The following is a 27,146-nucleotide window of genomic DNA, read 5'->3' as shown; positions in this document are numbered from 1 at the left end:
CGGCGGAGTTGTGCGGGAATCTCACCTTCTCACCACCTTACGTTCCTTCTCAGCGGACAAAGCCAGTCAAAATACAGTCAGCGATGGGTCTACTTCCTTTAAGTCCGACCGCGTCGGGGATATGCCTTCCGAGATCTGAAATTGAATGCAGCCTGATTTGGGGGCGAATTGATGGAAGTAAAAGGATCGACGCTGAAGCTCCAATGTATAAATAGACGCTCATCCTCGCTTCATCTCAAGCATTCATTCACAAGCTCAAGCACTTCAATTCACTCAAACACAACTCTTTCATTATTATACTTCTCAAACAAACTCAACGTCCTAGTTGCCAAAAGCAGAAAATGGCCAAGTACGCGAAAGACCAGCCCGCCGGCTTCAAGAACTCCATCGAGCGAGTCGCCATTGTCGGAGTAAGTCAGGCAATTACCAATCCCATACACAGCAACACTAACACACGCCTCTAGGCCGGAGGTACTGTCGGATTGAACATCGTCACCGAACTCCTCAAAACCGGCAAACACACTGTCACAGCCCTTACTCGGGCAGACAGCACCAACAAAATTCCCGAAGGCGTCCAAATTGCCCACATTAACTACGATGACGAGGCCACCATCATTTCTGCCCTGAAGGGTCAGCAATTCCTCATCATCACCATGGCTCCAACAGCTCCCCGGGACACTCACAGCAAGATCGTCCAAGCAGCCGCCAAGGCCGGTATCCCCTACGTCATGCCAAACGGGTATGGCGGAGACATCGAAAAGGTTAAGTTGGGCGAGGAGACGTTCCTAGGCCCTGTCAATCGAGCCCACCGGGACGAAATTGCCCGGCTCGGTATGCAGTGGATCACAGTGTGCTGTGGATTCTGGTACGACTATAGCCTGGCTGGCGGCGAGTCACGCTTCGGATTCGACTTCGACAAGCGGTCTTTGACCATCTATGATGATGGCACCACGAAGAACTCGACGTCCACGTTGTCGCAGATTGGACGGGCTGTGGCGAAGGTGCTCAGTCTGAAGGAGCTTCCCGAGGATGAAAGTGATAAGAGTCTTACTCTATCGTCGTTCTTGAACAAGGGAATTTATTTTCAAAGCTTCCTTGTGAACCAGAAGGAGATGTTTGAGAGCGTGAAGCGTGTTACTGGTACTACGGACGCCGACTGGACGATTACTCATGAGAGTACTAAGAAGCGGTATGAGGAAGGGTTAGCACTGGTCAAGGGTGGTAACATGGCTGGCTTTGCTAAGATGCTGTACGCAAGAGGGTTTTACCCGGAGGATACAAGCGATCACGCGTCTAAGGCGCAGAACGAGCTACTTGGGTTGCCAGAGGAGAGCTTGGATGAGGGCACAAAGGCTGCCATTGATTTGGTCAAGAAGCTGCAGGCTCGCCCTGAGCGTATGGCGTCCTAGAGGAAGAGTCTACAGATCCGATGTTTTCGATGTAGAAGTGCGCAGATCTTGATGTTTGATATTACAGTATTACAGTAATAATGTGTTCAGCAACTGGTTGGTTTTGGCTTACTTACTTTCCTTCATAATATTCACTAGATCCCTTCTCTTAGCCACAATACAACAAGCACTTTTGCATCCAACGAAAAACCCCCTCCAAATTCTTAACCCAATAAGCAATTCATAATACCTCCTCGCTCGACCTTCATCGTACTTTTGAGGTCCTTAACACACCATCACCACTTATTAAGCGTGGCCGACAAATATTTGCCCGCTCAGTTCGGCCATCCATGGCATGAAGATACCCAACCCTGCACGTTTCGGCGCGAGAATTAAGAAATGGCATCGGTTTTTGTCGTCCTCTTGCTGAACAGCACTCGCGTCGACGCATAGGGCATGCGAAAGTCCTCCCAAGTCCACCATCTCGGTGCCTCAGGATCTGCCAATTGTAGGGTGAAGTTGGTCACAATATGCACGACGACCATCTTAATCATAAACGCGGCATGGTGTCTTCCTGGACTAATTGAAACAAGTTAGTAAGTGCCGTGTCCCAAACAGATTGACAAGAATTGAGCGAACCAAGCGAGAGATCCATAGCCCCAAATCAAGTGATTCTCCGAGACATCGGTAAATTTTCTCGACGTATCCTTGCATCGCCCAGTAAGGAATCGCCCGCCGTCGAATTGCTCGGGGTCCGGATATATGTGCTCATTGCGTGCCACATCGTACGAGGATACGCATAGGATTGAACCGGCCGCAATGGAGAGGGGCGCAGATGAGAATGAATAATCCTTCAGGGCCTTGCGGCGGATGGCGACTGCAGTCAGAGCCCCAGCGGGGATATGTTAGAGACACACGCGCCCAGGGCCCAGGGGCCAGAACAGGACCTGAGACATCCACTTACCTCTGTCCAAGGAATTCACTCGCGCCGTTTCCCGCATGAAACTATCCAAAAGTGGTAGCTCATTCATGTTCCTTGCGAGATTTCTTTGGTTCTGCAGGGCCTCGTCTCGAAGCAAATCCTGCCACTCTGGCCGCAGGCACAGTTCCACCAGAATTGCATGTAGGTTTACCCATGGCTGGTGCGAGGCTGCTAGCCAAAGGCCCAGAATTGATTGAGAAAGTCTCTCGGGGGTCCAGTAGCTGCGGTCTGCCGCAGATAGGTCAACCATGTGGTAAAGGAGCGTTAACTGTAGACCACATTAGTTAGCGAGGTAGACCTCATGCTGCGGAGGGTTTCCACAAGCTTGGCACAGACCTTCTTGATTTCTGGTTTCTCATCTAAGTCGTCGATCCCAGCAGTTATTGTGTTAATCAGCCTGTCTTGGATCAAGTGCATTGCCGATCCGCGCCAGGTAATTATTGCGTGGACGAGGCTGGTTGAGTAGAGTAAGTTATTATATTTACACGCAAAGCAACTGCTGGGTTTTAACTTACGGTGCAAGGAATCTTGGAGTTAGTTGAAACGCAGCTGAACATGCCTTGATTTGGCGAGGGTGATTCAGAAGGGCATTTCGAAGGAGCGAGTCAGACGCTGTAGACAAGCTGTCAACCTTCAAAATGGTCTTTTCGTTATATCGTCATGAGCACGGAATGCACTAACCCATGTTCTCCCCGAAGAACCACACACCCATTAGACGTGAGAGGATGGTTTCGCCAAATAAAGCCAGACGAATAGATGTAATGCCTCGTTACATGTCAGCTTAATCCGTGATACAATATACCTCGCCAGGTACGCTAGAATCCAATTATCAGAGAGCGAACGTACCAGAAGAAAGCTCCGCATCTAAGATGGCTTTCAAGTTGCGAAGAAGATACGGGTATAGTTTCTCGAATTCGGTCGGACCTCGTACCTGCAGAACTCGGCTAAGAAGACGCGACTTCCTCGTGTTGATCTCGTTGTGGTCTACGCCGTTCAACGTATGTTTGAACCCGAAAAGCTAGCGACGTTAGAGCTTTGTCTGCGCGAGCGGATGAATACCATAACTGCAAGATCTCTGTTCTTACATCCGAATAGACAGCTCGCTGAGATAAGACTGAGGTCTCGCTCAGCTCAGTCATGATCCTCTTCCTTGCTGGGATCATAATCGGCTTCGGCGCCCAAGGACGGTAGTACCGATGGTCTCGCTAGACTGGTCAGAACAGATGATCGCTTTCCTCCTTTGCTTATACACGATTACGTACGAAGTCGCGGACTACAACCCGGATGCTGCTGATGGAAATGTTCTGGACGGGTTAGTTTGTAGTGTCAAAGAGGAGAGACACTCCCGACCATACCTGGAACAGCGAGTAGTACAGCGCGTTTGCTATCAGAAGTACGCAGGCTACTGCTAGTAGCCAGGAGCAAAGGGCTTCGGTCATGGTACTGGTGATGGCTGTGCCGAGGTTTCTGATGGAAAACATAGACATCATGCAGTCTCAAGGAGGGATGGGAGAAAGCTGTATGTGCGCACGGAGTTGTTTTTGCTCTGAGAATAAGGAAATTCTCTTCACTTTTGTTTGACATGCAAACGCAGGTTTCGTAGAGACACTTGTTTGCATGCAATCAATACAAGCAGCGGCTATTTGTACACGTCACCTTACCTTCCCAAGGGATTATTTAGGCATCTGACCCACACTAAACACACAAGTTTCAGAACGGATGTTCCAGCTGTTCTACCCGTACGTTTGAAGCCATTCATATCCAGATAGTTATAGGCTGAGTGTTAAATCTAGCAGAAACCACCACGAGGGGCACTACTAAAGTTACTACTAAAAAGCTCCCTACTAAGGTCTCAACTGTGATTGAATTACTCACTTTGACAGTTGAAATAATATAGGTGTAATCAGCCTCTTCGAGACTAGCTGTTGATAAAGATGACATGATAAGACCAATACTACATTAGGTGCAGTGTGCTGACTGCACGGTACTTTGTGACGGTCAAATAATATCTACCAATCATCAAAAGGGAATCAGGGATTGTCTGAGCAATAAGTGCCTTATCTTAGCACTATTCTGTTCTGTGTGAGGGGTAGTGTGTTAGTAGTCCAAACACTAAGTAGTAACCGCTACTTCTTATCTAACAGATTCAGGACCGGCTGCCAATGGAATGGCGTTCTCATGTCGTACAGGATCATTACGCAAATAAGAGGAAACATTTGACCTGTCATCAATATAGCACCCTGTGCGTACTCCTGTCACAAATGTTGTTTGCTCGATGAACTTAATGCATTGCATCTTTGCAACTGCTCTCAGTCTCTTCTAGAAATGGGGGGAAACTGTCAATCTCCGCAATCTTCCCACGTTTCCTCTGATAACACTGGATGTCCGTATTAAAGACCATACTACATAACCAGTAATATCCATTAGTTAACTCAATTATAAGACATTATAGATATTATCAAAACATACAATAACGAGCACCCCTTTCGATCCAATTATCTACGCGATTGTAGACATTAATCCATGTATACTATCTGACCATCATTATCTCTTATTTACTGTGAAGCTACATTCACTGCAACCGCCAAACAACACCGTATCCGAACTCTACTACCATATTCTCTTAATATTACATCTACACTTACTCTCTTGCCACTTCCTGTCCTCACATTTCTTATCATTTCTACCTTCTACCTCACCCATATCATCCAAAACCTACGAAAAACGACTTACGAAGTACCTCAATATTCAGCCTAACAATTTTATCAACCAACAAGTACAACAACAACCCGCGAAATCCAGACACACTTAGTTAACACCCAAAATAAACTCTGGTAGTTACAGCCAGAACTCCCCAAACTTATCAGAGCTATCCTCCATTCAATCGACATCCAGCACACCATACTAGCTCTGAAATATTACATCAGAGATATATTCTATATCATCTAATCTTACTATAGCACTCCTACTGGCCTGCTAAACGCGTTCTATAATTTCAAAATCATATTCGACAATCTAATAACTATATTTCACAACACACAAATATTATCAAAAACCTATTTATAATAAGAAAATACAGTCATCAGCATACTTACAAGAAAACCCTGCCAGAATCCAAGAAATACTGTTATTAGTTCTCCAATAATAATCTAAAGTCTAAATCTAAAAAGATAAGCATCTCTAAGCATAATAAGAAAAAAAATAATATAATATAGTTCCTCTCCACTCCGACATCCATGCAGCTTGACTGGAAGAGTTATATAACCAACTATTTTTAAAACCATATATCCCTCTACAAAGAATACTGAAAGAGACCGAACTCAAATCTAACAGTAAATGAATCAGTTAAACTACTAATCTTCTTCATAATATTACCAAGAATACAAACTCCGTCACTAACCAGGCAGCCAAACCAGTATATCTTGAACCAGATAGGCCACTCCCTCCAAAAATATACTAGAGAAGACAGCCAAACAATAGCAGAGAAATGTATCCAATTACTCCTATAATATACTAACTATACATCCAAGTCCGAGCTTGCCTGTAATACTTTCATATAATACCATATCCTACTCTAAATCCAGATCACTACAGATCAACAAATACAAGAATTCTAAGAAACCCATATCAACTGGAAGTACAAGTTACTTCACAAGCTCAGCAAATTTAATAAAATATACTTACTAACTCCCTCCACAACACACGAATCCAAGTTATGAACAAATCATATTATTATATCAGTACTGTATACAACAACCTGCTATTACACGCTTCAGACCATATCTAGCATAACAGTCCAGTCGCGACGATATTACTCTTTAAGATCAAAAGAATAAAAAGCACAATCAAGATACTAAACTATAAGCTTAGCTTACCGACAGACAACAGCCTCACAACACCCACCACAGTGCCCCAACCTGTCCAGCCTAAGCCTGCGGACCAAGCTAAGCCGCACCACGGCCTCGCGCTTCAACATCAACCTCCCACCGAGCCTCCTGCAATAACCGAATGTCCTCTTGACAAACCTCTTGACAACACTGACAGGCCTCTTAACAAGGCAGTTGAGATACCGAAGACCTTCAAAGTCAAAGACCTGGTCAAGTACGATTCGACCTCGTCGGGCTCGCCCCCTATCGTCCAGACCTTGGTTATGACCATGACTACCATCCTTGTATTCTCTACCAAATTATCCCAGATACCGCGGGACATATCGCTACTCAAGAATATTATAAACTTCAACCCCGACACGATTGATCTATAACAAATACTGCTCAGTAATAAGAATAGCAATAGCCTCTTACTTGAAAATAACAAAAACTTCCTTTATCAGTTTATTAATTATGACAAACCGTACAGTTTAAGCGCGCATCAACAAGACCAGGAACGATCTACTAAACCGCAGCAGCCACCCGCGATAACAGGAGACGACGTCATCCTGGCAGTTTTGGCCAGGTTCGAAGCCAGACTAGACGCTCTTGAAAAGAGACGATAATCCAATGCTCAACAACCGCACAGAGACAAGATGATGAAGCGCACCAAGAAGATGGCAGTATCCAGCACGCCCTACGAAAAGAACACCGTCACGCGCAAAGCTATTAGTATCTGAAAGTGCAGCTCTGTTTTTCCTTTCCTTTCCTCTTTCCTTCTCGCTGCCCCCGCCACGGATGGAAGTGTCCCAGCACACGACACCGTCAAGCACAAGGCTCCTGGTATCTGGGGGCGCCGTTTTTCCATTCTTTTCCTTTCTCCAACTCGCTACCCGCCCCTTTCCCTTGCCTTTTCTCTCTCGCTGCCCGCTCCACCATCCGTCGTCTCAGAGAAATCGCGGAGCTCTAGATATGACGAGGCTCGTTTTGCATGGTTTGACGTTAGATGTGATAGGGACGATCTGTCGCTTGACTTCGACGGTTTTAATTTCCTTTGTTCTATTTTGCCGTTCATTTCCTTGTCCTTTGTCGTCGAGGAGGATGTTGTTGGGTTCCCTAATACTAATTATATTTTATTGTATTTTCTTCTCCTGTCATTTAACCACTAATGTTCTGTCATGCAGAACTGCCATTGTCAGGACTGTTTAAGCAGAACAATAAGTGATAGTAAAGAATTAATCAGCATTCATCTATGGGATCAATCTTTCGTTCAGCGTAGCTGTCTGGTGCTACTATGTCTCCTGCATTATTACATTAATAATGTTTCATAATAAAATAAAGATCGGATTAAAAACAATCTCTGGGAATCTAAAATTCAATTGTTTTCAATATGTTATATAAGAATGAATATATAATGTAATTATTGATGTCTAGTGGACCATACATTGAAATATCCAGAAAAGTATCTGTTTCTGCATCGCCTCCAAGAAAAGCTAGGTAAGCGGCGCTTGGGCTTGCCATTGTGACGTAAATTTCGTGTCGATGTTCGGATATGAGGTAGTAGCTGCTCATGAATGAGTATCACGGCCTGGCTTTTAGGTATGAGATGATATAGGTTTGCAAGGGCTTGCTCTTCTGTATGGTACTGGAAATCCATGCAATAAGCTATTGAAGATTACAAGGATTATCTTGAGGTTACAAAAATTCAAAATACAATGTATTTTAAGAGCAGAAATTACTATTAAGCACATGAGTGTAATTTACTTTGTTATTCAGCAGTTATGTCAGAGCCAACATTTATCCCTCTTCCGTTCTTGTACTTTGTATTTTGATACTATTCATAGGGGGGAATGTAGATGATGAAGAATCCAGGAGTTAATCAAAATGGAATCTATTTTAGTAGAATTATAGAGCGGACCATGTCTACTGCCCCACCGTAAGAGAATACCCATTTGTTAGGCGACTCGGTTAATGTGGCTACTGCTCGTACCTATATCTCAACTTTTTAGCTACGAAACACCCGTATGAATGGATACAAACATATGTGGGCACTAGTTATATCGCAGGGTACGGCCGATCTCCTACGCGGGATCTATTTTCATGCTACAAGAAGGTCGGGTTTCCCTCCAGCGCCACCTAGTTTGTTTGTCAAAAAAGCAGGCGGATACATGAGCGAGCGGGTTGATACCAAGCCAAGCCCAGCAGAATATGAACGTTATGCACACAGGGTCTTCAAGTCGCAACAGCTTTCAACGGGATTTGGCTCTTGTTCGAAGTCCGAATTGCAGTGGCTCCAGGAGATAAGCGCAATGTAGGTATATCGATGTTTCCTTGATAACACTGGCTCTTTCACGAGGGATAGCAGTTTTTTTCGATGTGGATTCGCCATGATCACCTCTCTGCCTAACTAATCCGTATACTCAAACCTGAGTAGAAGCTGGAACTACGAAGGGTGCCACACTCCCCAGCTTCTCACATGTTTCAGCATATTCGCGTTCCGGGTTGGAGTTGATGGTCACACCAGCCCCAGCCTGCAACCATTGCCGAGTCTCATCCTGGAATACTGTGCGAAGCACCAGAGTAGCATCAAACAGTTTTGAGCTGTCATCCAACATAAGCACTGCACCACAATAAAGATCCCTCGGGTCTGGCTCGAAGGACTTCATTGCATCCGAGTTGCCGTCTCCTGGTAATCCAGGCACGGTAATATTGGCTATGAGGCCCGGCAGAGCATCCCAACCATCGCATCCCGGCTTCAGGTGTCCGCACACATGAGAATGTAGGTGCTGTACGCTTCCTCTCGGCATAACCTTCATGAAATCCTTGATCGCAATTGAGTCTGGTTCGCATAGCTTACTTAACCGGCGGATAGAGCCTTTGATAGCAATGACGTGTTCGGCGACCTCTTTGGTATCATTGTGGAGTTTATTGTCGAACGGATCGAGGCTGGCTTTGGCGGAGTTTGACAGTTGAGTTCCGGCCAGTGCTTCTGTATAGGCATCCTCACCGTTGATGCTAAGAAGTACTTCGGGGCTGAAGCCAGTCGCCTGGATGCCGTTGTGATTGAAGGAGAACGTGCGCGCGGGATTGTTGGCCCGTCGGCCGTGAAGAAGTGTTGCTAACATATCAACCCGAAAGTCCAAAGGTACCTTCCTGGATGGGATTGCCTTGGTATATTTGGCTTCGGAAATATCCGCGATCGCATTAGCTACGCGGGTCTGATATGTCTTTGCATCCACATTCAGGTTTATCTTGCCTGGGACAGGAGATGGCAGGGCAATGTCTTCGGCCAGCTCCGCTTCCAGCATTCTTTTGATCTGCTCGGTTGCTCGGCGTATATCTTCATCGTCACCTCCCGTGACTGTGACCTTACTCCGGTCAATAGTAACCTGCACGCTAGGAACTATGAGGCTCAACATTGGCCATTGACCCGGTTCGAAAGCTTGGCCGGAGCACCGTGCGGAATAGTTAAATCCCACATGGCCAAATATTTTCCCATGGCTGGAATACTTGGAGACAAAATCTCTAATCAGGTCTGTGGGTGAGCCCGTGATAGCCGTAGATTCTGATTGGCCGTCACTACTTGTCCTGGTAGCTGTTCGGCCTTGTGCATCAAATATCAAAGATACATAGGTGCCGAGCCCAATGTACTATGTATCGTTGTTTTCAAAGATGTAATAACTGCCTTTCGAGTAGTGTGCCACGAGTGCGACTGTGGTCTCCAGTGGTCGTGTGGTTCCAGCAAGGGTGATCTTTTTTTGAGTGCGCGTCATGCTTGGGGGCTCTTAAGGAAGAGATCTACAAGTAATAAATTGTAGACTGTGCAGGGGTCATGTTATAGGTATATTTGGGGAGTCTGAATCCGAACTTTCGAAGATGACAAGGAGAACAAAGCAGGAGGCCTCTGGGTCCAGAAGGCCAGCCTACACAGATATAACCGGGACGCTGTTAGCTGTACAATGAAAGCGCGCCATAATTGCAATTACCACAGTCATACGCAATTGACTCTGGAACTATGTACGTAGCAGCTGGGTGGTGATTCGGATACTCATCCACGATGCAACCCTACCGGGAACGGGTTATTTGATCGAAATATTCCCATTTCGGGTCTAACACAACGTTTACACTCTTGGACGCCAAATTAAGAGCCAGAAGAACAACAATACTCCAAAAGCAGTACTTTTATGCTAGACAAAATGCATTAGACCCCCCAAGGATACGCCTGAAGTGCCTACATACGATGACTCGCAACCTAATTGGTCCGAGCTGTGCGTGGAAACTCCGCGGGGACTCAAGCGAGTGCGGTGGGCTACTAGTGTTCTTTTCACTCTACATCATTATCGCACATTAAATAATAAAGGGAGATTTTTCTATCTTCGTAAATACTAAGGTGGGCCATCAAACTGCATCTTTCATCCGCTGATCGCAGTCTTGATTTTTTCCTTCAAATCGGGAATCGGCTCGTCTTCGTCGACTTTGAGACCATTTATCACTCGGGCCAGCAAAGCGTACACACCGATAATCATTAGGACCTCTACCACATCCCCAACGGACAACAATTTCAAAGCATCCTTGACCGTTTCCGGCTTATTATCGTAAGTGCTCAACTGTTCTTCGATGAGGCGGAGAATTACCCGATCTCGTTCACTCCATGGCCCCCGACCTTCCATCACATCTTCGATAGAGCATCCGATAGCGTTGAACTTTTCTTGAGGAAAGCCAAACACCTCAGCCACCGGCTTATTGACATCAATCTCATACTTCGCCTTGGTAACAGTACCGACCCGTAGTACTATCAACTGCCACTCATGGACGGGAATACTGCGCTGGTTGCCGTCGAAACAAGCCCCCAGTAGACCGCTGAAATGAGGGAAAAGTCCATTAGAATGGGCTAAAGTTAGGAGGATATTGCGTCGAAAGGGTAGCACTTTGAGTTTTGCTTGGATATCTGGAGGTGCCGTGTCGGGGTCCACATAGGGGACGAGACATGTGTGTCGATGGGGATCGCCGTTCGCTTCATTTGTACTTGCGCCAGACATCTTGCACTGCGATCGTATGATTTTGTCAATGCCTTGTAATTATTGGTCAGATCCAGACGCATCCTAGCATTCAATCCCAGGAGGATGGCAGTGAAACATGATAGCTCCTCGTACCTGGCCGCCGGGATTATGTAGATATAGGCCTCTTTCTTTTGGTCTCTGAATTGCGCCAAATTGTGCAAGTATGATCGTCTCATACGTCCTAGTCTCGCGCTTTCAGATGGCAATCTTCCATTTCTATCTATTATACCTGCGTATCTCAAGAATGTAGTGACGCAGGAAACATACCACAAGTCACGTGAGATGACGGAGGAGACATGTATTTACCTTTGCCTTGCCAAGTTTCCGGAGAAGGAAAAGCACCATATTCGATCCTTTCCCCTTAATTAGTGGCAAGGATGCCTGTGCATAGTAGAGCAGTGTCTACTATTTCTGCGTAGGGATAGAAAACCGGTTTGAGTCAACTAAGGCATTTTTGAATGCCGTTCACGGCTTAAGCGCCATGGCAAAGGCCTTTGGTCTTCGCCGCTCTAGACATGTCCACAAACTAGCTACGTCACAGAATTCTATGTATAGTATTTCCTGTCCTGGCCACGCCTTGCTCGTGCGATGGCGTACGTTGTCAGCTGGCTTGATAATTGGGCAAATGAAAAGATTTCTGAGGTTGAGAACTCCTGGCATGTATCAAACTTGAACCACTTCCAAGCATGATGTGGTCGGTAGCTCCATATTATCGCCTACTATAGCCGGCTGTGATACGATGTACTTGCCAGGGTAGGTAAGGAATCAACCAGGAAGCACTATAGATGGGTATAATAGCGACAAAGGTAGCCTATATTCACAAAATAGACTGTAGCCCAACAGCAAGTAATCGCTACGGTATACCTATCGTAACGGGCTGTAGTAGCCATAGATGACTTCACGACCCATATAACCACCGTAATACGTCATTCCGATGGTTCCAGCCACAATAGTCAGCTATTCTATCACACGGGCTTTATGACTGACCCTGTTACGGGCTTTTCTTCGGAGACTTGAGTGGAATTCGACCGTATAGATCTAATGAGACCACTGTTATTTCGCAGGGCATTCACAGGCAGTAAGGAGATAAAGGCTTCGTGACCTCACAATGATCATATTGAAGGATTTATTGCCCTTTTAGTGGGACAGTGCATGATAGACACATATATACTACCAAGCTTGCACGAAATTAATGATCAACACTACTTACCTAAGGCTCAAGCATACCTTTCAGATTGTAGAATTGCAGCGTACATTGCTGCCGTTTCATCATGCGCATTATCAATGGTTCGACAGCACAGGCTCCTAGTGAGGTCAAAGTTAAGTGGCCTAAGCTTAATACAACGATCACGGTGAAGATTAATGATGCGAACCCAACACTGGTTGGTTTACTTGGCACTGCCTTACCATATCGCTCCCTCCAAACCCATGCCGTTGTTGCCGGCGACCAGCTATATCACTTGGTTCCATTAGAAGAGCTGATCGTGAGTGCCCCCTATCAGACCGAGAGTCATATCGCTAACTGCACAAAGTATACGCCTGCCGATAAGAAGGCCCCTGATAGAGCCAAAGAGCCTGATGGCTCGGTATTCATCTCGTCATTCCAGCACTTTGTGATCAAGTATGGCGAGGTAACCGAGCACCAGCCGGTGGCTACGTGCGGGAGGGTTATTGATCAAGACATGGATAAACTGCGTTGGGTTGCGGATGAAGTGTGGAAATGTCAGTGTGAAACCACAAAACACCCCATCGAGGTGGTTCTCTGGGATGCTTCAAAACCTGAGCCTGATCCCAATGAACTGGACTTATTCAAACATCAGAGGGCTGGTGTGAGTAAGGAGGTAAGGAATCTCGTTGAGGAGATTCATACCGAGGTATGTCCCAGTTTATTTGATCGGTGACAGCTCGCTAAAGGTGATGGCACAGCTCGCTAAAGGTGATGGCACAGACGCAAAAGTGTTGGTCAGATATTTCAGATGACATTGAGGAAATTCACTATGGTAATGCGCCAGAAAAGCCCGGGTCAAAAGATTCATACTTTGGTCCCATGTTGTTCTCTAACAGTGTGGTGCGAACGCTCGGTTACCATGTTATCGATAACATCATTAAGCTGGCGTTTACCCGTCCAGAATTTACCCTGGGGCATCTTATCGCGCTTTTCCGAGACTTTGTTCCATCGATAGCCGATTTTGTTGGTCATCTAGGAGCGGAATATGTCAATGACATTCACGAGAGGATTGACAAATTGATCAAAGAGAAGGTTGAGAAGAACCCTAACAAGGAGGAGGCACGTGAGGTCTTCCTTGCAATGATCAGCGCTTTTAGTTTCTACGTCAATCTCCTTAACGCCCAAAATCTCCATATGTTTCCCTGGAGACATGCAAAAGAATATCCTATTCCTTCATAGAGAGGCAAGTCCCCAAATCTCAAACTAAAGAGCTCTACATTCTTGTCTTCTTCCTTTTCTTCTCCCACTTGACTTCAGAATTGAATTTCATTTATTACTGTACTCTATTTTATTATTCTGCAGAGCATTTTAGCCTTTGACTTATTCATAACTACCAGCATAGTATTACAGATCTAATCCATGTGTCTTGGGCAATACAGCCACAAAACTGGCCAGATTGCTGGTGTACTCAGCAAAAAGCCAGGATCTACATTTTGTTATTTTTCCCAGACGCAGATCATTGTAGATTGCACACTCATTGATCGCAGTATACAGGAAACTAGCGAAGGATTGAATTATCTCACACCAATCTTACGTATTATCCCGTGCCGCCCATGTAGAGCGGAAATTTTCTATCATTATGCGAAGCCATCCAAGGTAGACTAAATCCATTAAGAGGTTTGTGGCATTTTATCTTGAGAGATCAAGGCTCATTGGGATTAAGTGGATCTCATAGAGCAAAGCTAAACGGCGCCATCTGGTGATTCGCACATGACGTGTAAGTTTTAGACCTTCAAATCTTCGCCAAATCAAGGATGATCTTGCTGGATGTTGGTCTGTTCTACGTATGGGTTCAACTCTGTTTTAGACAAAACTCTAAACTATTGAATCTAGGTCAGCCGATGTGGAGTTTATTGGATAGATGCGAGTACAGAGTTTTAATCTCCAGTTAATCCAAGTAGGACATAGTCCTAAATCAATAGTTTGTATCGCGACATATGCTGGCCTCGATGCGCCCAGTCAGGGGATTGTTCGGAAGTTTTTACCCATTTCTTTAGCTTCATTGGGAAAATGGATGCTTCAATCGGCATTGAGGACGAACCATTATAATTTTAAAGATGGACCTGCACATGGAGACGTCGTGTTTCCGAGCTTGATACTTCTCATCAATGGGTACATGAGCTATATAGCTGTTCTCAGGTGGGAAAGGGCTTAGTAGTCATGTAGTTGAGCTCTTTTCGGGGAGAGAGCATCGGGGCGGATATCGCCAGCCATTGGGTGAGGCATGCTACTCGATCGCATTTCTTGTACAAAGACAATTACTTAGTGACGCAGAAGGCGTGGTATAGCCTACGGCAAGATTTTGGGCAATTTTCGCCGTCCCATAGAAAGCCTGTTACCCTTTACGGGCATCCTTCGTTCGCCTAGGCCCCCAGTGCTGTTGGGCAATAGCATTGGCCTCACTCTTCTCCACTTCAATTCTTGCGTGAAATTATCAACTTTCACTGTTGTATGCTTTTTCTGAGGCCTGCTGGTACAACCGTGCGCTATTTATCATGGCAACCATTTCACTTTCCAAACATGTTAGTTGGTGGCAATCCCAAGAGCCCAAGATAAAACCCAGATTTAGACAGAGCGTCATGTCTTATCAAACGCCCATTGTGGTCACACGAATATTCTGGTCAAGAGTTGTCTGCCTACATATTAACTCATTTTCCACTGTAAATTTTTTGCATCTCATAACGACTACTCTACTAGATTTGTACCACTTACAGCTGGCGGAGCTATGGATGTTATCTGGCGTGACAAGACGGACGAAGCCGACTACGAAACTGCGCGCCTCCGGGGGATTTTTACAAAGGACATACCACCATATTACCCTTTAGCCATTGTCCATGCCAGAACAACAAATGACGTAACAAACACCATTGAGCTAGCAAAGCAAAAAGGTTGTCAGGTCGCAGTACGTGCCGGAGGACATTCGCACCCCGTCTGGAGTCTTCATCCGAACTCCATCCTGCTTGACCTGGGATATTGGAAGGAGCTGGACATCGACAATGAGACAAAGATTGCTAGGGCGACCCCTGCCGTGACAAGTGGGGAGATCAGTAAATATCTAAATAAGCGTGGTCTCTTCTTTACTACTGCGCATCATCCGGATGTCGGTCTGGGTGGGTATATGTTACAGGGTGGTTCGGGATAGAATTACCGCGTACGTATTTCTGCCTCTGGTGCACTTGTGCCTTTTGCTAATGGATATAGAGAATGGGCTGGGCCTGTGAAAGCCTTGCAGCTTTGGAAGTCGTAACTGCAAATGGCAAGCTTCTTCTCTGCAATCGCCTGCAGAACCAGGAGCTCTACTGGGCAGCTAGGGGTGCAGGGCCGGGTGAGTTACGCTAGTCACATACTTTCTTCTTGGACTTATTCTCTCTCCAGCCTTTCCTGGTGTTGTGACGAATTTTTACCTACAAGCATCGCCTTTCCACGCCGACGGAGTTCGATCCTCCGGCTATGTCTACCCTAGCCATCGGTATCGCGAGATCTTCACTTGGGCGCAATCGATGGTAGCAAAAACAACCCCGGATATAGACATACTCCTAAGGGCCATGCATTCGGAGTCGAACGACGACATAAGCCTTACAGTGCAATTTTTTGCGATGGAGAAATCATGCTCGGACGCTGAGCAGGCTCTTCGTATTGTCGATGAGACACGGCCTTCTGGTGCCATTAGCGAGTGGTTCTGTGAGGAAGATAGACTTAAAAGCCAATACGCAGCGATCAAGAAAAGCAGCCCACCCGGCTACTACTACCTCACTGATAATGTCTTGCTGAACAATGACGGTGATGCTATATCTGTGCTCCAGGAAGCATTTTTGACGTTGCCGCAAGGCAAGTCGTGGGCTGGCTGGACGCCCAGATTTCCAAGCAGTAAACACACGATAACTGGTATGGCTAAAGGGATACAAGCAAACCATTATTTTGTGATTCATCTGATATGTGAGGATGCTACCGGTGCGATGGAATATAAGAAGCATCTGCAAGACATAATGCAGAGAATAAGGCCACACACAGTCGGTCACTATTTGGGTGACTCCGATCTAAACGACGATCCCAAGTGGTACTGGGGCGAAGAGAACAGCAGCCGGCTGATGAGGGTTCGACAACGTTGGGACCCGGATGGACTTTTTGCGGCAACACATAATGGCCCAGCATAGTTGATAAGCCAAGGACATGCGAAATTTCACTAGTACCACGATCAAAAGAATATTGCAAGAAAAAAACATACAACAGAAGGGATTCGCTGGTGGTCACCCACCCAACTACTAACCTCCCGGCGTGTGGCTTAAGTACGGCTGAGCGGACGGGAAGCCCTGTTTTCCACACCCTGTGGTCGTATGTGCTTGTTTAGACTTATTAAGAGGTTATATGCTGCTCATTCTAAGTTATTGTATTTTGTTGCTGCGGGCTGGGCTTTCGCTCTGAGGGTTTATCTATCCACAGGCACCTGGATAGGATTCCCGCATCGGCCGCAACTTGTCCAGTATGTGGCTGTTACAGCATATGCCCCAACCAATTCTTCATCATCTACATTTTCAAATTGAGTTATCGTATACCATATGTTAAATGTCCTACCCCTTTTTCGAACCGAATCCTATGTAAGAATACGATCAACATGACTACATACTAGCGGACTAGGGTATACTTTTCTCAGTCGCGGTTAAACTCCCAAAATCAGCAAAACAAAAGCTGTACGCTTTCCCAATAGATCTTTCTAGTAATACCAAAAGGTTTCATATTATACAATTCATGAACTAAAGATAATATCATACAAACAGCGATTACATCCCCGACTTACCCACAATAAGCTCAGCCACCGCTCCTAACGAACCCGTAGACAGAAGCTCCAACACCTGCACATTAGCCCTCGCCTCGCGTGCAATCCAACTCCTAATCTCAATAGCAACCAGCGAGTCAAGGCCCAGCGCAGATACAGAAAGCGATGGCTCGATGTCGTCCTGGTTCAAGACCAGTACCTGAGCCAGCTTGGCCGCCAAAGCCCCGTAGCAGATCCGCACTTTCTCTTCCTTAGAGGTTGCGTGGGCGATCTGCACGTGCAGCGGTAGGGAAATCTCATCGTTGGCTGTCTCTCCATTACCTTCAAGAGACTTAGGAGTGAGCAGATCAAATTTGGCGTCTTGCGGCCAGAGGGGCTCTCGCGTCGAAGACGCCAGCCCGATGATTGCCTGATGGGCCAGGTCGCCTGTCACAGCCGCGGCCAGCAGCGCCAGCACTTCCGCCTCGGTCATGCCCTCTGTGCCAATGGTGCGCAGGACCTCTGCCCGGCGCGCGGAGTCTACTGAGGCAAGGTAGCCTGCATCCCTTACCGCCGTCAGGGCGAGGCTTGTGCCGGGGAGACCTTGGCTGCGGCGCCACTCCATGAAGCCGTCTAGGAAGACATTTGCGGCGGCATAGGCTGCTTGTCCTTTGTTACCGATCACACCGGAGACAGAAGAGAGTACGATGAAGAAGTCAAGAGGGTGGGGTTCGAGGGCGTCGTGGAGGTTCCAGGCTCCGGAGACCTTGCTGTCCGTCACAGCCTGGAAATCCGCGAGCTGCATGTTCTCGAAGAGGGTATCCTAGGAGATGTCAGCAGAAGAAAGTGGGCATAGAAAGGGAGCCTTACCCGAAGAACCATTGCACCATGGACAACGCCGCGGATTGGCGGAAGGTCGGCCAAGTCCTTCAGCATGGCGTCGACGGACGTGCGATTACTCACGTCACAAGCCTTCACGACTACTTTTGTGCCGCTCGGATGCAGAGCATCCATTAATGTCTGTACGGGGGTGTCTAAAACGGCGCGTCGAGACGCAAGCACAATATTGCGAGCGCCCTTCTGTGCCATCCACCTCGCTATGCTTCGACCAAGACCACCGGTACCCCCGATAACGATGTAGGTAGCGTCAGCTCTGAGAATGTCATCGCGCGTCTTAGCGACCACAGCTTTGACCTGATCGCCTTCTCTCGGCACGACGACAGTTTTACCCATCGCCTTTCCACTCTGCAAGGCACGGAAGGCGGCCTCGATCTCAGCCATGGGGCAGACGGTCAGAGGGAAGACGGGGTGAATGAAGCCCTGGGCCAGAAGCCAGGAAACCTTGTCCAGCAGCTGATGCATTAACCTAGGCTTGAAGGCCGCGACCTTGGTAAGGTCAACCGAGTGGAATGAGAGGTTGCGCTCGAAAGGCAGCATGTCTAGGCGCGTATTTTTGGTGATGTCCGCTTTTCCAATCTCGATGAATCGGCCAAAGGGTGCGAGGCACTCCCAGCTTTCGCGGAGGAGATCCCCAGCAAGGGAGTTGATTACGATGTCGACACCGCCGCCTGTGAGCTCGCGAAGGCTGCGGCCAAAGGACGCATCACGACTGTAGAAGATGTGGTCTGCACGGAGACCGTACTTTGTGATAAGGAGCTCTTTCTTCTCGGCGCTTCCAACGGTCGCGTAGATGTCGGCCGAGGCGATCTGGGCCAGCATGATGGCAGCCTGGCCGACACCACCGGCGGCGGCGTGGATGAGAACCTTCTCGCCGACTCCGTGTTGGAGGCGAGCTAGCTCGTAGAGGGCGTAATATGCGGTGCAGAATATGACGGGAATGCTGGCGGCAACTTCGAATGAAAGGTTCTTGGGGATGGCAGTCGCGCTGGTTGCCTTGCAGCGGGCAAAGGTAGAGTATGCGCCAAGGGGCAGAGCCATGACACGCTCGCCAACCATCAGATTGGTAACCTTTTTGCCAACGGATGAGACGACACCACTGCACTCGATACCAACGTACGGCTGGACGAGTTGTCCCATGGCGACCGCAACATCCTTGAAGTTAAGACCAGTGGCATGGACCTCAATTTCAATTTCATCATCCGCCAGGGCCTGGACATGGTCGTCTGTAAAGTACATGGTATCGAGAGCGCCGTGATTTCCAATTTCAAGCTTGAAGCGGCGGCCTGGCTGAGCAAATGGCTGAGGTTCGAGGGTGAGATGGTCACTGGTCTCCTTTCTCACGAAGGTGTTGAGGGCGTTATCGTCCATGATACGGGGGACCATAAGCTGGCCATCTTGGGTCTTGAACTCAAAGTCAGTACAGGGTTTGACAGACCCATCGGCAGGCCAAAGAGACTTTATAGCGGCCAAAATAGGGCCAGCCGGCTTTCCCAGATCCTCAGCGCCCAGTCCAAGGGTGGCAATACGGGCAGCGGTTTCGGAGCGCAAGCTACGGACAAGACCAACGATCATCTGAAAGTCAGGCGTGTCATTGCGGTAAACCCAAATCAGATTTGTAGAGTTGAGAAGGAGATTCTGTATTTTTGTAAACTCTGCCTCATCAAGGTCACGCAGAGTCTTGGTTCCGATCTGCAGGATGATAACATGCTGGCGCTTCTGCTTCGTGTCGACCTCACTCAGCGACGAAATCGAGGTCGACCATCGGATGGCTTCGGTAGAGATGACCTCCTGTACTTTCTCAGCTGCAAGTACACACTCGCCAAATCTGACAACTAAGAGTTCGTCTTGGGATTTGTGATGGTGACAATAAATTCCATGCCGGTGTCCGTTGGTATGTTCAATGACGTGGGAATTCGTATGGCCATTGGATCCCTTCGCCTCAGTCACCTCTTCAACCGTCTCTGCTTCGACCTCAGCCCAGGGCTTCCATTGTAGCTGATAGCATAGGTCGTGGGCCACCTTATTATCGCATCCAGCATCGTCGATTGCGGTCATTACCAACCCCTCCATGTTGATCAACACCTCACTAGAGTCGGCAGGAGTAATCCACAAGTCGAACTTGGTGGGCTCCGGCGTGCCCCTGCCAGAAGTTCGCATACACCAGGCCGGAAATTTGGGACCGATCGAAGCAATGTTTCCATCGATGACAAGATCCTCGATAAGGGTAGGGACGTGCAGAGTGTCCAGCTCCATCCGACCCTTACCGAGAATTGGCCAGGTCAGATGCAGGAGAGCATCTAAAAGCGTGGGGTGGATGACAACGGGAGCTTCGTAGTTCTTTGGCATGAATGACTGAGTATCGCGAGGATTCAGGTTTGCCCGCGAGTGATGAGGCCCAGAGAGGCAGTTCTCAACTCCCTGAAAGGTTACGCCATAGCCGGCGCCGACATCGGTGAGGACCCTGTACATATTCTCGACATCAATCTCGTATGTCGCCGCGCCCATCACCTCACTGGTCTTCCTACGAAAGATCTCCTCCTCTACCTCCACACAGTTTGCGACCGGATTCTGCTTTCGGTTCTTTCTGTTGGGGCGAGCTCTTACAAGACCCGTGCAATGATCAATCCAATTCCGCTTGGAATTCCAAGAGCAAATGCGGAATTCATCCCAGGCATTGGAGGTGCCACGCGTGCCTTCAACATGAGACCGAAGGGTAATGGTAATCTCGGTATCGAGGTCGTCAGTGAGGACCAGGGCAGTGCCCACGCTCACTTCGCGTAGTTCAAACTGCAGCTCGGCGGCCACCGTACCGGACTTCTCTGCTCGTGTCCGAGCGGCCTCAATCGCCATACTGATGTAACCAGCAATTGGATACACAATCATGTCCTGCATCTTATGGTCGCGGAGCCAAGGGATATCGTCGAGGCGAACAATATTCCTCCATGTCGGCTCCAGGTCATTGGAGTAGAATGCTTCGGTGCCCAAAATGTCGTTCCTCTGTCCATCGCGGAATCGCTGCTTCTCGCTGATACGAGATCGGTGCCAGAATACTGTATCATGTTGCCACGGGTACCTCGGTAGATCATCGAGGACATTGCAAGCCCCAGTGCCACTGCAGGGGAAGTTGATCTCATTAATGTTGAGAGACCCACCACGCACGTAAACGGCGCCCGCAGCGTCGAGGATTGATTGGGAAGGGTCGACCTTCCGGACTACCGTTGGGGCATATCCAATTTCAGAGGCAACCGATGTGCCCAGGGCTTTGAGGGTATCGAGTATTGGGCCCTTGAGAGCAGAATGAGGTCCAACCTCCACCATAATATTGGGTCTGTTTCCCGCACAGCACATTTTTTCGAGAGCATGAGCAAATCGCACCGGCGATGTCAAGTTCTGGACCCAATAGCCAGGGCCAAGATCTGTAGGCTTGCATATGTCACCGACTACGGAAGAGAAAAATGTAGTAGTGACAGTTGTCGAGGGCTGTACTGATGCAATGGAGGACAAATATGCCTCACTGACCTTCGTCATGTGGTTGGAGTGGTAAGCCACATCGATCATCAGGCGACGGTTGAAGATCTTCCTCTCTTCAAGAATCCCCTGTAGCTCCTCAATGGCCGGGACATCACCAGAAATGGTGACACTGGAGGGACTGTTGATGCAGGCCACGGTGACGTATCCAGAGGAGATGGTTTTCATCATTGGTTGGATGGCCTCGACGCTGGTCCCGACGGCCATCATGGTACCCTTGAGATCCGGGTAAGTGCTTCTCAACAACTCAGTCATCTGGCCACGGCGGTACGCAAGTGTCATGGCACCCTCCAGGTCGAATATTCCAGCTGCATATGCTGCAGCGATTTCACCAGAACTATGGCCAACTACTGAGGCTGGCTGGATACCCCAGGAGCGAAGCAAGTCTACAAGGGCAATCTGTAGCGCAGAGCAGGCTGGTTGACTAATGTAGGGGGCATTGATTCTTGATCTTTCAGCATCTTGCTGCAACTCTGCGCAAAGTGAGAAGTCTGCACCCAATTCCTCCAACAGGTATTTGTCGGCGCGGTGGACCGCGGCTGCAAAAACGGGGTATTCATCCATAAGGGGCATACCCATCTGAGCCCACTGGGCTCCCTGCCCAGTGAAAACAAATGAAACAGAAGGTCCGTCGCCTCCGATAGCGCGGGGTGGGTTGATCTTCATCTGCGCCAGTTGGACACCGGCATCGTCGAGCGATGTGGCGGACAGTGCAATTCGGAATGGCAGGTGCGACCGTTTGCTTCCAACGGTGTAAGCGAAGTTACTGAACAAGGCGTTTTCGAAGACCTCGGGACGTTGCTCGAAGTAGATGCAATAATCCTTGCACCTGGTGCGAAGGGCTTCTCGGTCGTGTGCGGAGATTAACAGCAAACGGCGCTTACTCTCCTTATCCTTCATACCGGTCTCCTCTTCCTGTGATACCTGCGAAGGGGCCTTCCGCAAAACGACGTGTGCGTTGGTGCCACCAAAGCCATAATTGGAAACACTGATGTACTTTTTGCCACGGGGCCAAGGGCGTGTCCCGTTGGCAACCTTCATATGCCACTCTGCGAATGGGATCTTAGGGTTGGGCTTTTTGTAGCCGGCATTTGGAAGAACGAGTTCTCTCTCGAGCATCATGGCGGACTTGATGACTGATATAATGCCACTGACACCTTCTAGATGTCCAACGTTGGTCTTGACCGATCCAATATAGAGCGGATTTCTCGCCGTGCGCCCCTGTCCAAATACTGCCTGAATTGCCGTCGCTTCAATTGGGTCCCCGACTGCGGTTCCTACAAGATATAAATGTCAGCCTAGGATCCTAGTGAAGGATGATCTCGGGTGTCTACAACCTGTGCCGTGAGCTTCAACAAAGCCACAGTCTGCCGGGTTCAGGTTTGCTTCCTCGTACACCCGTCGAATCAATTCTTCTTGAGCTACGCCATTGGGACAAGTAATGCCCCTAGTCTTGCCGTCTTGGTTGACACCTGAGTGGGCAATAACAGCCCGGATGGGATCACGATCGCGCAGCGCTGCAGAAAGGCTTTTAAGCATAATCATGCCTGCGCCTTCACCCCGCGCGAAGCCAGAATTCCCTCTCTCTTCGAAAGCGAATGTTTTCCCTTCATCGTTGAGCAATCTGTTCAGATTTCGCGGTCAATAAATGCCGGGACATCACGATCTATCATCGAATATTAAGAAATAGTTACTCACTGCTGCATCGACATCGTAATGGAGTTGTCGGGGGTCAGAAGTAAATGGCAACCACCGACAAGCGCTTCGGTAGATTCTCCGCTCCGCAGACTCTGCACAGCAGAGTGCAATGCCACGAGAGAAGACGAACAAGCAGTATCAACAGTCAAACTAGGCCCCTTCAGGTCGAACATATAGGATATTCGGTTGGACTGGAGCGCAGGGTATCCTCCCGTCCCCTGGAACATGGGAGTCGTCTCTGTATCGCGGATGTTGTTGATCTCGTAGTCGGCAAAATTTGCCCCAATGAAGACACCGATGCGACGCCCGGTCATGTATTCCCGAGAAATTCCGGCGCTCTCCATGGCTTCATAGGCACATTCTAGCAGGAAGCGCTGCTGTGGATCCATAGAGATGGCCTCCTGGGCACTAACGTTGAAAAATGGAGCATCAAATCGCGAAACATCATCCAGGAAATAGCCACCAGCCTGGTTACTGGTGCCCGATTTTGAAGCATTCGGATGATAGAAAGCCTCTGCGGACCAGCGGTCCTTGGGGATGGGCGTCCAGCCGCTTCGCCCTCTTGTGCAGAGCTCCCATAAATCACTGGGGGAGGAGACTTGGCCGGGAAGTCGACATGAGTACCCAATGATCGCAATGGGCTCCAGCGCCGGTGATTCGACCGCAGACTGTGACCTATTCATGTCTGCTGTCGTGTCACTCGTTGGGGACATGATGGTTGTAACGAGTGAAAAGTGACAGAGGGATTGGGCTACTGGCAGATTGTGAAGGAGTTGATGCAAAAAGCAGAGAGGGGGGGCGCGAAACAAGCAAATATGCAAGGGATGTAATACTAGGGAGAGGATGGAGGCCGTGCCATGCTGACAGGAACACTGCGAGGCACGGCCCTCAATCACAGCTGATCAGTGAAAGCATTGCATAAAGTTTCTGGCGGCTGTGAGGAACACGCAGGCCCCTAGGCCTACTCAAGGGCCATGGACGGTGGCGTAGACAGCGGTGGTAACATGACACCATCCAGGAATTCGAACTTGAAGCCAACGGCACGCAGCGAATGACCTCTGCATGGTTCTTTTTGGCATTCCATGTTGTTACACGGACTTTGAATGAACTTGATTGGTTAAGTAGCCTGTTTCTTGCTTCTGTGTATATATACATTCAGAGATTCATCAACTGATTGTTTCACAATAAGACGGCCTGCAGTTCGCATGGCCCTAAAGCAGTATGTAGTCAGCTTGCATACATCTCCCTAGCTGCTGATGGCTTTCCTGTTAAGTTGTCAGCGCAGCTCCTCCACATTCCCCAGCGAGTAAATAAATAAGTTTACTGGCTCTCTGGGATTGTTCCCTTGGCCTTCTTCGTCCCCTCTCTCATTGTTGCCTCTTACCCACCTATTCTGACATGCAGTTCCTCTGTCTTCACGGTGCCATTGGCAACACCGACGTGAGTGTGCACGATGGCAAACGATTTAATATAATGCTAACAAGCGCAGAATATCACTATTCAGCTGGGTACTGCCTTTTATCTACATCTAGTTGACACATCTTGTTGTGTTGTTATTAACGGGGGGTGACATACAGCGCCACTGTTGAAAGAGCTGAATACCGAGGATTCAGAAACGACCTTTCACTATCTCAATGGCCCTCTCCTAGTTCGTCCGCCCCCAGGATTTGAGGCGTATTTCGGCGTCGGACCACATTACCGGTGGATTGACGACGGTCAAAAGTCCGGAAGGTCCTCGATCGACCGCGTCCGCGACCTGCCAACCAGCGAGAGCAATGACGATGCTATGAGAGAGGTCTTGGGGGACATCCGCTGTCATAACTACGCGGAGCTGATGGCTTATATCGAGGAAGTACTGAACAAGAACCCAGAGATTGGCGGGATGATCGCCTACAGCGAAGGAGCTGCGGCGGCTGCCACATATATCCTTGATGAACAACGCCGGCAACGCGACGATGGCCGGGAGCGCCAGATAAAGTGTGCCATGTTCGTCGGGGGCTGGCCGGCCATGAGGCGAGACACGAAGGAGTTCATCCTTGCAGATGACGGTGGCGACGAAATGATCGACATTCCCACGCTTCATGTCCTAGGGGCAAATGGTAGTGATCATTCTTCTTCTTGTTTATTTCAGCTTTTGAATTAAGATCAGCTAACTTAAATGCTCATCCAGACCCTTTTCGGTATGGCTCGGAAGCACTCTATGAGACCTGTGATCTTGACGCAGCCGAATTTTTCGATATGGGGAAAGGCCATACTCTTCCACGGTCGGGTTTGGTGGTCAGTGAATTAGCGCAGTCAATGCGAGAGTTGATCAGTAGAGCCGAGTAACCCAAGGGATAAAGTAAGGGGCTGGGAATCCGTGCTCTTATTTGAGTGTCTGCCCCTTGCATGTATATGGCCACTATGATGGGCGCGGTCGGCTGGAGAGAAACGTGTACTTTAGCTCGTGTATAAATGGATTCAAGACATGCAGCACTAGAAAGTATTACATGCGTATGATGGGGGATGTAGAATAATAATTGCACGGTCTGCCCTTTCATTGACAGACCCCATCCACTCTTTCCCGTCCACAAGAAAAATGCGGTTTTTATGCCTTCATGGCTCTATAACTAGTGCTGATGTAAGTTAATGTATTCTCTCTGAGAGAGACTTACGTCAAACTAAGATTATGTCGCAGACTCTCAGTGCCCAGCTAGGTATCACTTGAGTGGTATCGGAGAAGCTATTAATCGCTAATTTGTATGCGATTAGGGCCGTTGCAAAAGAACCTGGCGGCCGACAATACCGCTTCATTTTATTGCGTGAATGCGCCACATGCTGCGATAGCCCCTCCAGGTGTGATATAACTTCCACCAAACAATCGTTAATTAATTGAAGTGTGTTTAACAGCGCCCAGGACAGATAGAATACTTTGGTCCTCCGCCCCATTACCGCTGGCTTGACTACCCCGGAGTTACCGAAGGCGCCCTCTTCACAACCGTCCGCGGGGCGCGAAACACCTCCCATACTACTCCAGAAGAGGCGCTTCGATCAGTGATATCCAATGACATTACTTGGACAAACTACTATGACCTGATGAAATACATCGATGAGACATTAGAAAAGAATCCTGATATCGAGGGCCTCGTGGGATACAGTGAAGGGGCAAGTATCGGGGCAGCATATCTCTTGCGCGAACAGCAGAGGGAGCAGGAGACAGGCCGTACGCGGCGGATTAAATGCGCTGTTTTCTTGGCCGGTATTCCCCCAGTAAATTCAGAACGAGGGTTTATATTCGCCGATGAGCGAGAAGACATGATAGATCTTCCGACTGTCCATGTCGTTGGTGCTAATGGTGGGTTGGTCCTGTCATAGATGAAACTTATCGACTGCTCGCTAATAGTTCGGGTTTGCATGGATAGACCCATACAGGTTTGGCGCAGACTGCCTATACAATATCTGCGACCCTGATGCCGCTTACTTCTTTGATACTGGAAAGGGACATACTATTCCTCGTGGAGGGCCAGTCATCGATGAGTTGGGAGACACGATTCGGGAATTGATTCAGAGGACCAGGGAGGGGTAATGAGTAGATTTACATACCAACGCCCCTCGAAAATTGTCGTATTATGATTGTCATATGTCAATACTGTAGAGGTTGAATTAGCCCGAATCCTCCTTGAACTCAGTATGATTAATTCTGTTCGGACTTCCTTCAAGGGAGTTCAAGGATGTTAACGCGCTGGCTGCTAGTCCAAAAATTA

General features: G+C 48.3%; 8 protein-coding genes and 1 non-coding gene across 9 annotated transcripts; 5 read left to right on the top strand and 4 right to left on the bottom strand.

Moving 5' to 3' along the window:
* Positions 1-341: 341 nt before the first annotated feature.
* On the top strand, positions 342-1,409 carry An12g07130 (uncharacterized protein; the record flags this gene model as incomplete). The annotated part of the gene is made up of 2 exons (XM_001395729.1): positions 342-410; positions 465-1,409. The coding sequence occupies 2 exons, from the start codon at positions 342-344 to the stop codon at positions 1,407-1,409; spliced, it is 1,014 nt and encodes a 337-aa protein (XP_001395766.1).
* A 371-nt stretch (positions 1,410-1,780) lies between these two features.
* Positions 1,781-3,857, bottom strand: An12g07120 (uncharacterized protein; the record flags this gene model as incomplete). Its single annotated transcript, XM_059751019.1, has 10 exons — positions 1,781-1,967; positions 2,028-2,265; positions 2,353-2,638; positions 2,707-2,824; positions 2,886-2,982; positions 3,052-3,135; positions 3,217-3,388; positions 3,456-3,575; positions 3,633-3,674; positions 3,726-3,857. The coding sequence occupies 10 exons, from the start codon at positions 3,855-3,857 to the stop codon at positions 1,781-1,783; spliced, it is 1,476 nt and encodes a 491-aa protein (XP_059604528.1).
* A 4,799-nt stretch (positions 3,858-8,656) lies between these two features.
* An12g07110 (uncharacterized protein) lies at positions 8,657-10,762 on the bottom strand (the record flags this gene model as incomplete). The annotated part of the gene is made up of 4 exons (XM_001395727.3): positions 8,657-9,886; positions 10,306-10,345; positions 10,476-10,565; positions 10,749-10,762. 4 exons carry the CDS (start codon positions 10,760-10,762, stop codon positions 8,657-8,659), a joined length of 1,374 nt encoding a protein of 457 aa, XP_001395764.3.
* Positions 10,763-12,567: 1,805 nt separating this feature from the next.
* An12g07100 (uncharacterized protein) lies at positions 12,568-13,703 on the top strand (the record flags this gene model as incomplete). The annotated part of the gene is made up of 3 exons (XM_001395726.1): positions 12,568-12,780; positions 12,829-13,170; positions 13,245-13,703. The coding sequence occupies 3 exons, from the start codon at positions 12,568-12,570 to the stop codon at positions 13,701-13,703; spliced, it is 1,014 nt and encodes a 337-aa protein (XP_001395763.1).
* Positions 13,704-15,249: 1,546 nt separating this feature from the next.
* Positions 15,250-16,678, top strand: An12g07090 (uncharacterized protein; the record flags this gene model as incomplete). Its single annotated transcript, XM_059751018.1, is given in 3 exon segments — positions 15,250-15,675; positions 15,726-15,849; positions 15,900-16,678. Coding segments are annotated over 3 exon segments (1,329 nt in total).
* A 65-nt stretch (positions 16,679-16,743) lies between these two features.
* 5S rRNA lies at positions 16,744-16,862 on the bottom strand. The gene has a single exon (XR_009468047.1). It is a non-coding gene; the product is annotated as a 5S ribosomal RNA (ribosomal RNA).
* An 88-nt stretch (positions 16,863-16,950) lies between these two features.
* An12g07070 (uncharacterized protein) lies at positions 16,951-24,116 on the bottom strand (the record flags this gene model as incomplete). Its single annotated transcript, XM_059751017.1, has 5 exons — positions 16,951-17,048; positions 17,320-18,100; positions 18,148-22,982; positions 23,043-23,329; positions 23,404-24,116. The coding sequence occupies 5 exons, from the start codon at positions 24,114-24,116 to the stop codon at positions 16,951-16,953; spliced, it is 6,714 nt and encodes a 2,237-aa protein (XP_059604526.1).
* A 685-nt stretch (positions 24,117-24,801) lies between these two features.
* An12g07060 (uncharacterized protein) lies at positions 24,802-25,731 on the top strand (the record flags this gene model as incomplete). The annotated part of the gene is made up of 4 exons (XM_059751016.1): positions 24,802-24,843; positions 24,893-24,911; positions 25,017-25,502; positions 25,574-25,731. The coding sequence occupies 4 exons, from the start codon at positions 24,802-24,804 to the stop codon at positions 25,729-25,731; spliced, it is 705 nt and encodes a 234-aa protein (XP_059604525.1).
* A 250-nt stretch (positions 25,732-25,981) lies between these two features.
* An12g07050 (uncharacterized protein) lies at positions 25,982-26,968 on the top strand (the record flags this gene model as incomplete). The annotated part of the gene is made up of 5 exons (XM_059751015.1): positions 25,982-26,023; positions 26,081-26,099; positions 26,155-26,238; positions 26,300-26,741; positions 26,815-26,968. 5 exons carry the CDS (start codon positions 25,982-25,984, stop codon positions 26,966-26,968), a joined length of 741 nt encoding a protein of 246 aa, XP_059604524.1.
* Positions 26,969-27,146: the final 178 nt, after the last annotated feature.

This window comes from Aspergillus niger, assembly GCF_000002855.4.
Source record: "Aspergillus niger supercontig An12".
NCBI classification, from domain to species: domain Eukaryota; kingdom Fungi; phylum Ascomycota; class Eurotiomycetes; order Eurotiales; family Aspergillaceae; genus Aspergillus; species Aspergillus niger.
This window is presented reverse-complemented; position numbering and strand designations above follow the sequence as displayed.